Source organism: Nelusetta ayraudi, unplaced genomic scaffold (genome assembly GCF_046127955.1).
Source record: "Nelusetta ayraudi isolate G7.1 ecotype Tasmania unplaced genomic scaffold, CSIRO-AGI_Nayr_v1 ptg000070l, whole genome shotgun sequence".
Taxonomy (NCBI): Eukaryota; Metazoa; Chordata; class Actinopteri; order Tetraodontiformes; family Monacanthidae; genus Nelusetta; species Nelusetta ayraudi.
Window position 1 is genome coordinate 258,160 of NW_027466120.1, and position 15,945 is coordinate 274,104.

The window sequence follows — 15,945 nt, forward strand, 5'->3', positions numbered from 1 at the left end:
CGGGGATCTCGTCATGGTGCCCATGGGCTCGGAGCTTGTGGTTGGAGTGCTGGAAAGACCGCCTTGTCTCCGTGATTAATGGCAGCGAGCTCAGAGGCTAGAGCGAGGGAGAGAGGCTTGCGTGGCAAGAATGTGCAACTTCAATGCACAATACTGTAAAGTTTTCAATGAATCCAGAGCATTAATTTGAGTAAGGGACCTTTCTCATTTTCTTACCATTTGGGATCGAGTCCAGGAACCCTTAATCATGCAAAAGGGGGGCCGGAGAAATGCATTTCTAATCAGCGATGAATAGGGTAAACATTGCACAGGAGCTGGAGTTTTCCCAAATGCATTTATTAAGCATGTACAGTAGGTGACATCTCAATTAATCTAGAGCGGTATTAAAGACTTGCCGGCTTCTTTAGCGGCTTTAAGGAAAACAGAATACAAAGCAGTATGACCATGATTCTGCTAAAATTCCACACAAATGACCTGCTATATATAGCGCGTGATGGTGAATCGAGCACAAAGTCAGAAGACATTTGACCAGCACTCAGCCATTACCTGACAACACAGCAGAGGAGAGAGGCCCCTTCACGGCACGATTCCCACATGCATTAAACATGCAACACAATACGAATGGAGCAGGCGTGGTGTTACATTAAAACAACTTGTAATTATTAATCGCAGTCTTGTGCATGCTGTGTGTGTTCATTGTGATTTAACGAGCCGCAGCCCCTCAGTCCCGGCGCCGGAGAGACATGAACGGTATTACTGTAGTTCTGCTTTAATTAAGATACGTTCTCACGGTTTAATTAAAATGTTCCGCGGAAGAGGAGCGGCCGTGTTTGGGGGGCTTTAACGCAGGCGTGCTAATCGGACGCCCTCCCGTCTTTCATAAGTAAGTGCAAGTGGATGTATCATTTGGATTTTGATGAGCACTGGATGGATGGGCTGGACGAGGCTCCAGGGCCACTTTGAAATGGCAGCGTGGTGATTGGCTGCATGCACCCGCACAGGAGCCGGCCGGACCGTTTGCAACAGATGGGGACACGTAGCTCAGGTGGGAGGAGTCCGCAGAGCGAGTGGTAGACGGCCGGGAGCGAAAGAGTGAGGAGGCCGTGCCTCCGCGATCCAGGAAGTGCAGGTCTGGTTCGGGTTAGCTATGGAAACTCATCAGGTCCTCGGACGAGGACGACCTCCGGGAGGACCGCCGGGACGCACGCCTCACCACCACCTTTGCGTCCTTGTGCTCCTTCCTGTGCCTCATCCTGCGGTTCTGGGACCAGATCTTGACCTGGTGGTCGCTGAGCTTCAGCCCAGGTGGGGGCTGAGGTGGAACTCCGTCTCCAGCTGCAGCAGCTGATGGCGGGCGAAGGCCGTCCTCCCCCTCCTGACGCCGAGCCCGTCCTCGCCTGCTGCGGGAGGAGTTAAGAAAGGAGAACTCTGAGATGCGCTGCCCTTTGTCTCACCACTCTGAGTTGAAGCACTTCAAATGTCAGGGAGGCCCCTTTTAATAACGCTCAGCCAATCAGCCCGGGACCGAGTAAGGGCCCTGAGCTCTCGGCGTGAATTCACTCATGCCTGAGACGCGATATAAGATCGGCTGTCTACTGGATCTGGTGTTCGGGGGGAGGAGGGGAAGTTGCCTCCCGAAGAAACAGTCTGGGGGAAACATCTGACGCCACCACGGCTGCTTGACAGGCCACATTAATCACAGCGACACACGGAAGCAGACCTGTCATATCCCCATCTCAGTCACTTAAAAGGTGCCTTGGGAGCGCCACGGAAAATAACTACCGCTAGAGCTTCCACTTCCACACATGTATATGAGGGGAAGACAGGGACCCTGTTGTCCTGTTGATAGCAATGTGTCGCACATGGGCTAATGGATTTTTAATAAGGCCTACAATGGCCTGAGAGGAGAAGCTGAACTTTTCCACAGCGCCACCATATCTCCGCTGCCCTCGTGATGCGATTACACGAGGAGCAAATAAAAGCTTTCTTCGTCTTTTCTCATGCGGCGTCTCACTCGTTACTCCCTCTATCTTTGGCGTTTCCTGGGCTTTTGGCTGAATAAATGCATACTCATTAGGGGCAGATGCTACTGTTGACTGATTGACTGCCGTTTGAGTTTAACATCTTTCTTTGCAAAGGAGCAGCTTGCAGCGGCTCTTTGTCGTCTTGCCTTGCTGCTCCGAGCATAGCTCTGCCTGCAGGACTGGAAAAACAAGACGTTGGCATTTGTTTAACTGGGGAGCGACATTAGCATTCATCCGTGTTCTAAAGTAAACCCTTGCAAGGAACAGTATTCACATCCCATGAATGTGAATGTCAGGTTTTCTTTATTTTGTGCTTCTTCTTTTTTTTTTATTATTAGCCTTGTTTCTAATTTTGTCTGCGGTCCTAACGGGACTGGAATGTAACAGTCGTGTTATTGTATGTGCAGACAGACAGTGAGCATATGTCACAGAGAGCCAAGCTGCTGAGGCCGCTAGTCAAAACACCCTGTGCGCAGATTTGCGGGTGTGGAGATTGTGTCAACAATATTTGTCCTCTCGCATGTTTTAATTTTCTCTCTTTTTTTTTCCTTCTTTAAGCCAAAGATTATTATTTAAAAAAAAAATGGTGTTACCAGATTGTTTGAAGTCAGCTGTCCGTGGATTCATCCAGGGAAACATTATTCCTGAGCGGCAGATGGTGAGTAGACCGCCGCAGCTCCCGCTCTTAACGTCCAGCCTGCCCTTGGCTCCACGGCCCTCGCGGCCACTGGAGCGATTCACCTGGGCTCCACCTGGAACTGACACCGTCGGAGGGGTCACGATTGGCTGGTGAACTTGGGCTGCGGTCCCATCTCCTCCTTCTCCACCTTCTTCCACTCTCAGCTTTGGCACCTGTCCAGAACCCATTGCAAAACTGTTGCTGTGCAGCTGCAGTGGGAGGGCAGACTGTTGGGGGTCCATGGACCCAGCTCATCAAAGAATTTCAAATAAGACCGGCAATCCCTCAACAGCAGCAAATAAATAAATAAATAAATAAATAAATAAAGAGCTACATACAAAAACATGCACTTCTGTCTGGCCAACATCCGATCACAATTAACAGGGATGTTATAAATGCATGCGAGTAGGCGTAATTTGGAGCTACCATGCGGGGTATTCGAATAATATTTACCAGAAGGGAGCAGCAGTCACGTGTCACCGCGTCTTCCAATGGCGAAGCTCTGGAGTTGAGCGGCGATCCGCCGGCAACTTGGAGCTCCAGCAGAAGCTCCAGCAGAAGCTCCAGCGAGTATTTCTTCGGACAGCATTTCTGGAAGCGACGCGTTTTCCCTCACCTAGGGATTAAAAAATAAATAAATAAATAATAATAATAATAATAATAATAATAATAATAATAATAATAATAATGATAAATAAACAAATTACTCATGCACATGCGGATGAGATATCGCGGACAACGTGTAACGCGGACGTAAGGCAGAGAGAGGATTGTGTTTACGCGGACAGGAGGGAGGGGAGGCAGAGGAGGAGGTGGAGGAGGAGGAGGAGGAGGACAGGCGAGCTGCTCAGCAGAAATTCGAATTTTATTGAAATAAATAAAGTAAAAAAAATAAATAAATAAAAAAACAAAACGTTTGGCTGGAGCTGTATATAAGTGGGACACATCGGTACCAGCCGCGCACGCGCTGAAGTTTCTGTGGTAGGTTTTTTTGTTTTTGTTTTTTTTTGTTTTGTTTTTTTTATCGGATACACCGCGACTAATAGTCTCCAACAGCATTGCTCGTTTGTAAACGCAGCCCGGTGATAAAACGACGCCTTATGGAGCGCGGCTTATTCTTACCGGAGCCCTTTCTCGTTTTTAAATGCCTAAAAATAAAATTGCCCATCGGAATTGTAGTTATTTATTTATTTTTCTTCCAATTAAACCCGATGATAAATAATATTTACTCCACACTATTAGCGGTTCGAAAGCGCCTCTCCGCAATAAAGATACTATTAAAAAGGGAGAAAAAAAATCCGGCTCTTTTGGGAAACTTGCTTTGCAACTTATTTACCAGCCCGTTACATTAATCGGGTGTTTTGTTTTTTTTGGGTTTTTTTTATTTTATTTCGTTGAATAACAACATATGTTCATAACTGTCGGAGAAGAAGTGTAGCTTTGGCTTAATAGGATTCTCTGGGGGTGGTCAGACAAAGGCTTGACAGTCAATGCCAAGCTAAAGACAAAAGAGGCAATCATTAAAGATTTTTTTTTCTTCCTTTCCATAGGAGGATGCAGCCCATTTGCATTATTCAGACATCACTCTATAAATATCGAGTCCGCGTCTGTATTGTGAGGGAGAGCAGATCAACATTTTGGCCATTCCATTCTTTCTTTAGCAGAGGATATTTACCCGTTCACTGAATGATACTGACACAGAACACACAGAACCCTGGGTTTGCGATTGGATTTATATTATTGTTACTTAAATTAAAGAAAGTATAAAAAGTTAAGTGCGAGGCATTAAAATAGGAAAACGCAGCTTCATTTAAATGCACAATACATTTTTTCTCGTAATCATTTGTTCATAAAAAAACAAAACAAAAATAACCATTAGGTGTGGCCTGTAACTGAGTCGGTGAGAAAAAAAAAATCTCATAAAACAAAATGATGAAGCTGCAACAAAGCACCAAAATGCAAAGTAGATAAATAACCAACATATAATGAAGCTTTCACGGGAATAACAAAGTGCATCCAAAAAAAAAAGTGAACACCTTCCCCAAAGCAGAGGGTTTGTGCACGCGAGCTGAGAAGCACATTAACATATTCTTTGGCAAAATCCATCTCGGTGGAAGCAGATTTCAGATAGAAGTTCCTGGTGGTGTTTCCTTACAACAAAGCTGTCGAGAAAAGCCTCTTTAGGTGTCTCTCAGCAGTGATGGATGACGCACTCAGGCTTGCATAGCTCACAAGAAGAAGAGCTTCCCCCCCGCTCTCCTCCCCCTCCTACTTCACCTCAACAGCATGGACGGTTCAGTTTCACCTGGACCTCCACAGTGGAGTCACGTCCTTGGATTTTTTTTTTATTTTTTATTTATTTATTTATTTTTAAACATTTGAGAAAGGATAATTAAAAATCCGGTTTGGATTTTCTTTTCAGGGGAGCTCTATGACAAGGCCACCACTGTCTTTGACTGGTTATCAAAACAAAGAATTCAATAAAAATGTTCTGTATTCAATATAATTAAAAATGAAAGCGTGTATACATATGAAGGGTTCATGATAGTAATTTGAATTAAGTTTCTATCAATCCAGTCAGAAAACAGACTGTTCCCTCTTTATGTATAACTGTGTCTAATTTAAAATTTTAATGTAGACTGTTGGGGGGGAAATAATTATTTACATCAATTTGGTGTATATTGTTCCGATATTCGGTCAATATTAGGAGGCGCTAAAATGTGAAAAGTAATTAAATTCACTTTGTTTTCCTTGCCTCACACCCTTGAACACACTCTTTGAATTGGAGATGTGATATACTGGCTCAGCAAGACCATAATTTAGCTCCTCCGCGCCTCCGCCACAATTCTCCGTGAACTCTATTTGAACCGCCTCGGTGGCAATAAATCATTTTTCTCTCTCGCACAAAAGCGCGCCGGTCGCTCTGGGTGTCAAGCCTTCTACAATTCCTCCTTACCTTCTGCGCTCCCCTCGCCCGCTGACACAAACAAGCGCGGAAACCGTCCATAAACTTTGATAATTCCCATCCCACCCACCCCCCAGCCCCCCTCATACCAGCAACGTAAAGAAAAAGGCGAACTCGTGGGGGGAGAAACATCTGCAAACGCAGAGAGGAATCTGCAGAATGCATCTCGGTGCTCGGGTATATTTTTTTGGCCTTTACGCGCCTCACACAAACGAGAGTAAAAAAAATAAAATAATAATAATAATAATAATAATAATAAGCAAAAATAAAAACATAATTGCTCTGCAGAGCCGAGGCCGGTTAATGTGTTTCAGGGGACAGAGCCGGGCAGATAAGAGAGGCAGAGGGAGAGAAGACGTTAATGGGCAGAGGATGCTGTCGGTTAAAACGGTGCATACAAATGGCGCTGTCTTGGCAGCGCGAGGCGAAGATTTATGGGCCCGGTGCCCTATATTGCTGTAAACAATGCAGAGTGAAATGAAAGGACTAGAGTTTGCAGACGGCACTTCATAAGTGAGGAAAAGACACACACTGTCAATTTCCCAAACGAGTCCTGACTTTTGCATAAGCGTGCGCATTAACATAGCGCATTAATTCAGGCCCGCGCTTGGTGCACGAGACTTGGTGCACATCCTCAGCCGTCTTGTGCAGAGTTTGGAGAGAGAAGAGTGAAGGCTATCTGGCCACTGGGAGACTATCTAAAACATCGGAAACATAATGTAGATTTTTTTTTTTTTTAACGTCACATACCAGCAAAAGATATAAAAACTCAACCTGCACGCATTTCTATGTTCTGCCTGCAGTATAATCAACAACCCTTCCTGTTTTTTTTTATTTTTTGTTTTTTTTAAACCAATAGGCTCCGACTTACTCGAGAGTAATTAGTTACTAAACAATTTTAGTAAAGCCAAGAAGTGTTGGAATCCTAATCAGTGAGCCAGCATTTCCAGCCGTCGCGCTGGCTGTTTAGACTGGGGTAATGTTCTCCGACTGCGTGTTGCTTTGCTGTCGGAACCCCTCCCTCCTGCAGCAGCTGCCATCTCAGAGCTGAAACTGTGGTGATGGCTGGCTGCAATGGAAACGCAACCGGTGGCCTGCCACACACACACACACACACACACACACACACACACACACACACACACACACACACACACACACCATCCCAAGAGAATCATTTCCAGAGAACAAATCCACTAAAAGAAACGAGTTTTCACTTAACCCTCTCATAATTGTGAATCCATAGTCTCAGGACCCTGCATTCAGATGGCATCCACTAATGAAAAGTGAATAAAGTAATCATAACTCAATCTAGTGAGTGTCTGGGCCCCAAGTGACACCTCGAACTGATTGGGGAAGGGGGGGTGGGGGGGGCATTGACTGCGATCATTTCTAAGGTCCTCAACGATGCAGCAAATAGGCCAATGAAAAATTTGCTGGAGACACATTATGATGGCATAAAGTATTAGTGGCGAGTGTATCCAGGCCATCATCTCCAGAGTGATGTGATGTCGACAGTTATGGCACCGAGTGTTGATCCAAGCTGCTGCCTGAAATGTTTGCCAGCCACCGGCTGTAAATCACTTTAGCATGCCCGATAAAGTTTTAAAATCCACTTTTATTTAAACGCAGCTCCTTATATCACATGCGTTTGTACACAGGGGTTGGGGCGGGTTGGGGCGGGTTAAAGAGGGTAAAGGAGGGGAGAAGGAAGGGGGGGGGGGGGAGAAGGAAGGGGACAGGGTGCATCTGCTCCCTCGCAAACGGATGGAGGAGAGATTTACGCATGTATGACACACCCACTGCTGGTCAATGCAAGAGAGCCTCTCTGTCCCTGGAAAATAGCAGCGTGACCCCTGTTTCAACTCACAGGCCCTTTATGCAACTGCCACGGCTGCTGTTTAAACACACTACAGGACAACAATGCAGCAGGCCGGACCTCTCGAGCAAGAGCGGCTGGAGGAGTCGCTCACCTGGCACAAGTCGAGGAGAGAAAAAAAAAAAAAAAAAAAAAAGAAAAAATCAAGGTTTCCCACTCGTTTGCAATAAACCCGCTCGGTGTTTTGGCTCTTGTTTAAACATCGTGATGTGTGTTTGTGTAAAGTTTTTTTTTTTTTTTTTTCTTGGTGCCTTCAACAGGAGAGAAGGAGAGAGAGAGAGCGAGAGCAAGAGACGAAATGTGTGTTCTTGCCTGAGGTGATCATAAATCACGGTGGAGCCTGCAGCGGTGCAATGTGAGCTGGGAATCATGTGTGTGATTCAACAGTCTCAAGTCAGGGGGGGAAAAAAAAAAGAAACCAGTTAGGGGCTGAGTAAGTGTTGAGGAATTTAAACAGTGAACTTCAGACGTGAAACACAGCGTTGCAGGCCTTGGTCTCGCACACTTCCACAGAACTCCAGAGCTCCGGCTGACGGCGAGCAGCTGCTGAGAGAATTTTGAAATCCAGAATTTAATTTTGCACGATTTGTCTTTATTTAATTTCGTCCCACTATTTCCCTGTTGTGGGAAGACTAAATGATTATTTTATGCATACATGAAAATGGCTAAATGTTCATCATTAGTGTTGCATATAGTGAGTGGATCACCTGACAGGTAAGATTAATTTTCAAATTAAAAGCATTTGTTTTGCTTCATGTTAAAAAATTTTTTTACTTCACCTTCCGTCTTATAAATTTGATGCTAAAATATTTGTGTACTTTCGGAAAAGCTTCTCTTGGGGGAAAAAAAAAAAACATGATTGACAAGCAACATGATCTTTTTTTCCCCCTCCCTCACAATTTATTTAAGGTCTGTCACGGACAAATGAATGACATATTTGGCAAGCCAAACGGAGTTAATCATGGAAACAGACAAGAGGATCACTGCAGAGAAACATCTCTTTGCGGTCTATTCCGGTTCTACTTTACACAACTCTTCAATTACACGAGCTCACACAAAAAAATGACACGGCACCTTTGTGTGCAGGGTAACCCGAGCTGCACCTGCACGGCCTCGACCCAACGAGGAGGATGAGAGCCCAGCGCAAGCACACGCTCGGCAGACGCCCAGATTGTCTGTTTGGCTCTCGGTAGCAGCTGTTTACCTGTGGGAGGTGAATTTAGCAAATACTTTTCCTCGTTGTGCTGCGCAGTGTTTGGTTCCTGTCCACACAGGACTCAAGCCAAAGGTCAAGTCGAAATGTCAGAACCTCCGAGAATTACGAGCGTAAACGACTAAGATTTGATAAGTGCAAAACACGGAAGGGAAAGTTGAGGCCGGTGTCGTCACGGTTGTAAACTTGACTTTGAGACATTTGGTTGAAAGTTTGTGTTCAGACGTATTTAGTTTTAGACATTTTAAAAACCCGTCAAGTCATGTCAGTCACATCTGGCTGTAATTGGACAAAAGGAAGTGTCGACCTGGAACGAGTTTTAACTTTTAAAGTCATGTGACCGCAGCTGCTAATTATACCCTGCTGCTTAATCATAGCCCCCTTTGAGAAACTGTGGAAAATGTGCCGTTTCCATCAAGCCCTGATGATAGTTTAAATAGAGGGTAGATGGGAAAATTGCTGCGGCTGAATAGCCCAATATTTTATTGGAGCGTCGCAGGAAAACTTGCAGATTGAGGATCCTGGAAGTCAAACTACCGCCTTTTGAAGTCACCGCAAGGTTGGATGGGAAACAACGCGTTTGGAAGGAGTGTCCGGGGAGTTCGACGCTGTCCCAGGTCAGCGGTGGGTAACAAAGGGAGCGACGCATTTACGCCACGATGCCCCGCCGCAGGCCCTCTCTGTTGGCCAAGCGGAGAAAAATAACCCACAAAGAAAGCGGAGGAGGAACCAGCGAGAAGAGACACGTTGGGACCGGAGAGGTCGACCATCCGGCCTGGAACGAGTCTAATGGGACAGAAAGGTGTCCTCGAGCTGAACTCGGCCTTCTCCCACTTCACCCCGCCATCGCCACCCCAAACTCCAAGAAAGCACCTTTTGAGCCGCGCGACATGGAGGCGACAGGGCCCAGAAAAGGAGTTGAGGGGATGCTGCCTCGGCGGCAAGCGCATTCATTTCTCCAATCTGTCCGCCAACATAAAGGCTTGTGTGGATTCATTTTTCAGCGCCGTCTCACCACCATTCTGCTGCCTCTCCAGAGGCAGCGTGCTCCCCGTCCTCCCCGAACGCCCTCCAACCCCCCCGAAAAAAGGGAGATTTTTAACTCTCTTTCGGTGCGGTTAGAGAAACTCAAGTCTCCGGCTTTTGGCCGCACGATGTAAAGGGATGCGAGCCGGTACATGATATTTTGGAAGCGTCAAAACTGCCCCGTTGTCAGTGCTGTTTTTCCACGCCGCAACACAAAGCAGTGCAGCGGAAGATGGATGGCGGAGAATACCTCGTCCCTTTGTGCTCCTCTGCCCCCCACTACGGGAGGCATTTTATAGAGCCCATTCATGTCACCATTTCAATGATCTATCAAATTCTTGCGCGTCTCTGGGTTCAAGTCATTATCAAGCGGAGGTCCATCTGCACCATTTTTTTTTTTTTCTGGGGGAAAACATAAACAAAAGGAAAAATGCATCTCGGTGAGAATGGGGGGGCGGCGGGGGGTGGGGTTGGGGGGGGGCGCGAAGCACATGCAGGATGCAGCTCCATTTGGATGGCACTTTTGTGGAGAGTAGTAACAAACCCAAGTTCAAAAGTGGATGATGACATTAGAGGGGTCGCCTGTTTTTTTTGAAATTGCAGCCTCTCTTTCTTTCTTTCTTTTTTTTTTTTAAATAATTTTTTCTGTTGCAAGCTGCTGAACAGTCTGTAGAGCAAGAGGCCAAATGGGGTGAGACCAGGTAATAAAGAAAAAAAAGAAAAGAAAAGCTCAATACAAACAACGAGCAATATTGTAAGACTAACATAAACAAACCACTATTTGCCCCACTTGATATATAAGTCAATCAAAGTACGGACAAAAGAAAATTTGATTTCACTCCATCACCTTCATCTCTGTAACACTGCACCAACACCAGATAATTCAGTGTATTGTCTCTGTCTGCAACTGAAGACTTTATTTTTCTTTGTTTTTATTTCACATGAAAAACAGCCTCTTTGCACATCGGGCTAGAAAAAACAAAACAAAAAAAAACAGCAGCAGGACAGCTACTGGGATTTCAAAAGGAAAATCTTCACAACAATCTAAGATCTCCCAACACACGGTGGATGCCCTGCATGCAGCTTTTGTGTTCCAGTCAGCACGAAGAGGCAAATGGAGGGAGAGAGAGAGAGAGAGAGAGAGTGAGAGAGAGAGAGTGAGAAGGGAGAGAGGTAGTGCAGTGTGCAGAGGAGGGCCTCGGTGTCTTCCAGCGCTAATTGAATGCCCTTTAGACTGATGAGGTTGCACATAAGGCATAGCGCAAACTATTTCTATTTCAGATTTTGAAATAACCTCAGTCCATTAAGAGTCAGGCTGTACACACGCACACACACGCGCGCGCGCACACACACACACACGCACGCACGCACGCACAACATTGCTAATCTGCAGGCGCCAGAACACAGTGATTCTTGTTTTTTTCCATATGCACACATGTCTGCACATTACAGGAGACAAAAATATCAGCAGACCTCGCGCCCTGCCAAGAATAAATGAATAAATAAATAAACAAATAAATAAAGTTCGACCAAAACGTGTTTAAAACTAGTAGACACTCACTGTTTTATTGACCAATATGATTAGCACAAGAACACTACACTGCGTTTATTGCATTTCACAATAATCTGGTTTTGAACGGTCTAAACACAACATCAAACACCACAGAACTAAGTCGTAAACAATACTAATAATAATAATAAAAAAACAAAATAAATCCTGTTCTTGAAATACACGAGGTAATCCACATAATGTTATTATCCAAAACATACAAGTTCAAGATCAATGGTATGTTCCAGCTTTATTTTTTATTTTTTTTAAATATACCAAAAATAACTATCATTATATTGATTTCCTTCCAGTGTTGTTTGAAATAAATAGATTGTGCATTTCACGTTGGGCAGCAGGGCAAAAGAACGGCCCACCATAACATTTTGATAAAACGTCTATTTTTTTTTTCTACTTTTTTTTTTGTCCTTCATTCAAAACACGTTTTAATAAAAAACATTTTTTTTTTTAAAACCGACCTTCGGAATAAATTAAACCCTGTGTCACGTAAAAATAATTAAATCGGTCCTCGCAGTAATCCATGCTATATAACATGCATTTTATATAACTTTGGACTTAAAGGAAACCGCACAAGATAGCTACCAAAAACAAAATATATAGAATTGTTCTATAAATAACCAGTCCGTGAACCGCCGCTCCTGCCCGGTGGTGTTTTATAACCTGGTAATATCCTCGCCATGCTGTGCTCCGCTGAGTTCGTCGGGGGCCCCAGTGTTGGTGGCCGAGGCAGCGGCGACGGCGCCGGCTGCCGAGCTTGTGTTGGACCCGGAGGAGGAAGAGGAGGATCTCACTTTGGTGTTGGGAAGCCTGTGGTCCTTTTTCCATTTCATCCTGCGGTTCTGAAACCAGATTTTAATCTGGCGCTCGGACAGCACCAGGGTGTGCGCGATCTCGATGCGCCTCCGCCGAGTCAAATAGCGGTTATAGTGGAATTCCTTCTCCAATTCTAAGACCTGCTGCCGGGTGTATGCTGTCCTAGACCGCTTGGGCTCCGTCCCATTGTAAGCCGAGTTCACTGGAGGAGGCAGAAGGAGTGGGAAGAGGAAGGGAAAACAGGGAAGGGAGGAAAGGAGGGGTAAACAAGAATGGCCTCAGCTGAGAAATGGCTTGAAAGATTTATTGGATATGAATGTTTGGCTGTTTGAGAAATTTAAATGGGGGTGGGAGTTAAAAAAAAAAAAAAAAAAACTTGATGGCGTAATGAGAGGACACTCACAGCCAACTATGGACTAAATTATTAATGCAAGATTACAAAGCTCGATCTTTTTTGTCTTCTTTCTTCTCCCCCTTTATTCATTTCTTCTCCCTCTCCCTCTATCGCGCAATACATAACAGCAGAAGCCACATGGTGATACGGCTGCCCTGAGTATACCTCGGCTATAAAATTTATGGTGGGTGTAATTACCAATGCCGAGTCGTAAATCCGCCTCAATTGTGCCATTTCAAAGGCTTCCCTGCTATCGGAGCAGGGGCTGGGGAACGAGCTGGGAGTCAGAGGGGCTGATAAAGAGGAGGAGGGAGGGAAAAAAAAGGGGAAAAAAACCGGGGGGAGAAAAGGAGAGAGGAGCACGAGGAGAGCATAAACACAGCGAGTTGCCTACCGGTGCTGACGTGAATTTTCTTCATCCACGGGTAGACCACGGGCTGCTTGGAGGAGGCTGTGCTGTTGGGATGCTCCGGGGTGGCTTGGTTGCAGGCGGAGGTGGCGGCCGGCGGGGTGGCGGGGGACATGGACAACTGTGGGGTTTCACATGACGCCGGCTGCCCCTTCCCGGTCAGCAGGTGCGCGGATTGGGGTATTCCATGTCCCCGTGGCGTGTCAGGTTCAGGGATGCTTGCACAGTTGTACTGGCGCTCTTGGTAGCTCGCCCGCGGTGGATATAACTCCTGGTGATGCTGCTGCTGCTGCTGCTGCTGCTGCTGCTGTTGCTGCTGCTGCTGCTGCTGCTGTTGCTGGTAGCCAGTGTCCCTCGCGCGGCTGTAATATTCTGGACTGTGGTCGGGGATGTAGTTGTTTTGCGAATATTCCTCGCATGGAGGAAATTTCGGATCAATGTAGTTGGACTCCATCAAATACGAGCTCATGATCATTAATTTCTGGAGTGGAAAATAATTTTTCTAGCTTTGTCGTTTTTCTGCTCCATAAAGCCCTCCTACTTGCGAGCAGCCCTGTAAAGTTACTTTTACCACGTGACGCGATGGCCCAATGGCAGCGCGAGAGGTAGTTCCCGGATAAGGAACCAGAGGTATTTAGCATACCTACAGTCGCCATTGTGGGCACAAATCTCACTCTCTCTCCCCGTTTTCCCCCTTCCTCTCTCGACCCCTCTCTGTCGCCCCCCTTCTTCTCTTTCTCTCTGGTCGTGTTACCGACGCAATTGATCTTGGGGACAAAACTAGTAGCTTAGTTGCTGACCAAGGGAAAAAAATAAAATAAAAAATACAACAGGCAAATCCTCTGGTCTCAATTATTCAAAGGGACAATAGGGGATTCACCAAAGGATAAGGCACAACAATAGAAAACCGATGATTTTTGTTCGCCTGCTTGCCTTATAGAAAGGAGGGTCATTAATACGGTCCTTAAACAGTAGCACCTCAACTGGGGTGAAAACAGCGCAACGTGGCAGAGTTGCACCGTTGTGGCTGAAATGTCCTTTGAAAAAAAACAAAAAAACAAAAACAAACGGAAATTCCCTCCAGCACCCCCTCGCTGGTGTGGATGTAAATGTCAGCGAGGGCTGGAGCGCAGAGATGCTCTGGAGGTGTGGCTGCTGTTTTGAAAACAGGGCCTGGTCATTTATAATGTTGGAGAAAGGTGGACAGGAAGAGTCTGGCTGCCCAAACACGAGCCTTCATTCAATGATGAGATATTTGTCTGTTTTGAAGGGTTATCCTTTATCTCCCCGGGCCATTAATTAAATAGCTCTACATTGGGTTTTTAATTAAAAATAAAAAATAAATAAAAAAATAGGCAGGGATACCCATAAAAGGGGCGCCTGATTGGAAATAGACTTCAGCTGATGTGTTTAGACTTTTTTATTTATTTATTTTTAAAGTAGTTTAAAGGATGTTCAGCTGAGAAAATTGGGTGCGAGCTACAAAGTATTTATGATGATTTATAACAACATAAGCATATAGCACAGCTAACACTTATGTGTACCTCATCATTTTAGAACTAAATATGACACACAAACGCCTATCGGACACCTCAAAATCTCAAAAACACTATAATAGTAGTTCTTTTACAACAACAACAAAATATATAAGCACAAATAAAATAATAAATACATGTTTGAATATGGAAATGATGAAATAAGGAACCAGTCCAGAATGCCAGCATGCACAAGTGCAGCATCCAAAGCTGGAAAAAAAAAAATCTCAGTTCAGATCAAGTTGCACCTGACTCTTCTATTCCAATGTGTCGGCGGTGGAAAGATAGCCAGCAGCCAAACCGTGTCGGTACATTCCTACATGCAATCAGAGAGCAGCCGGCATCAAACGCAGACCCTGGACCGAACATCTGCGACCAGAGGATTCAGAGTGATGCCACAGCCGAGGCACCACTGTTAAGGCCACAAAGGAGGAGGGGGAAACATCACCATGGTGTGTGGATGCAGTGCAAGGCTCTGCAGTCTGAGCTGAGCTGCAGAGAAATGTTTGTGTTTGGCTTGACGCACAGCACAGACAGCCGGCCTGTTTGGGAGCTTGTCTCTCCATTTGATTAAAGAGCCATCAGCACAATGCAGGAATCCTATGACCCTACACATTTGTGTTTTGATTATTTCAATTTCTTTCATGGCAGCATGTTTCCAAATATTTCACGCTTTCCTCAAACAATGTTGCTGCACTATATTCTGAATGGCACAGGCTACAAGTAAATGTGTAAATAAGAAATAAAATAGAAACTTGTCTTTTCAAATGGAACGTCACTCTCAAATGCTATCCGTTTACTGGAATCACTTTGAAAACGGCCCGTTTTCCAGCCCTTCCAGTGTTTACACGAGCCCTGTCTGGAGCTGCGGCCATCTGCCTCATTACTGGAGGTCTACAGTTACACTGTAAACCGATCCCCACTCGGCTGTATAAACTTGTCATGTGCTGTTTTGCTTCCCATTCGTGTCGCACACGAGAGAGGGAAGGGTGTTAATATATTGGCAGCTCCTCAAGATCCACATCAAATCCCCTCTTCTTCTTCTTCTCCTCCTCCGCCTCCTGCTGAAGCACTTGTCAGTTCATCCACAGCCAGGCGCGCAAAGCGGGCCGAGATCCCACCGATGGAAAGACAGAGGAGCCCTCTTACGGAAGCATTAGAGCAGCCACGCACCGAATTGAGAGAATGCGTCTATATTTGCGGAGGTAGTTACATAACGCGGTTGAAAACAAGGTGGAACGGCGTCGCTGCCCGTCCTGTTTGTACATAATGCGCGCGACATTTCTATTGCCACTCGCGCGGATGTTAGCGGCGTTTTATAGAGCAATAAAAGTCGTAAATCAGTCACTTTTAAACGACCTCTGCTTCCTAACGTGTTTTACAGGGGGTGAAGGGGCCGGAACAGTAGCAGCCGCGCTGCGCACACATGGCTCCGCTCTCC

General features: G+C 45.6%; 1 protein-coding gene and 1 long non-coding RNA gene across 2 annotated transcripts in view; both read right to left on the reverse strand.

Moving 5' to 3' along the window:
- Positions 1-316: 316 nt before the first annotated feature.
- Positions 317-15,945, reverse strand: part of LOC142899001 (uncharacterized) — a 33,882-nt gene continuing 18,253 nt past the window's right edge. The window contains exons 3-5 of the long non-coding RNA XR_012928678.1: positions 3,157-3,319; positions 2,618-2,782; positions 317-1,400 (exon numbers count right to left, since the gene is read on the reverse strand). This is a non-coding gene — a long non-coding RNA (uncharacterized LOC142899001). The remainder of the gene's footprint in view (positions 1,401-2,617; positions 2,783-3,156; positions 3,320-15,945) is intronic.
- Positions 11,326-14,627, reverse strand: hoxc4a (homeobox C4a). Its single transcript, XM_076042364.1, has 2 exons — positions 12,955-14,627; positions 11,326-12,368 (listed from the first exon to the last, which is right to left on the reverse strand). Exons 1-2 carry the CDS (start codon positions 13,442-13,444, stop codon positions 12,007-12,009), a joined length of 852 nt encoding a protein of 283 aa, XP_075898479.1. The 5' UTR covers positions 13,445-14,627; the 3' UTR covers positions 11,326-12,006.

What these genes read in the sequence shown, in the direction of transcription:
- hoxc4a (XM_076042364.1), bottom strand. Translation starts at nt 13,444, where the DNA reads ATGATCATGAGCTCGTATTTGATGGAGTCCAACTACATTGATCCGAAA. An exon ending in GAAAATTCACGTCAGCACCG is followed by an intron (nt 12,369 to 12,954) that starts GTAGGCAACTCG and finishes TGCCTCCTCCAG; the next exon opens with TGAACTCGGCTTACAATGGG.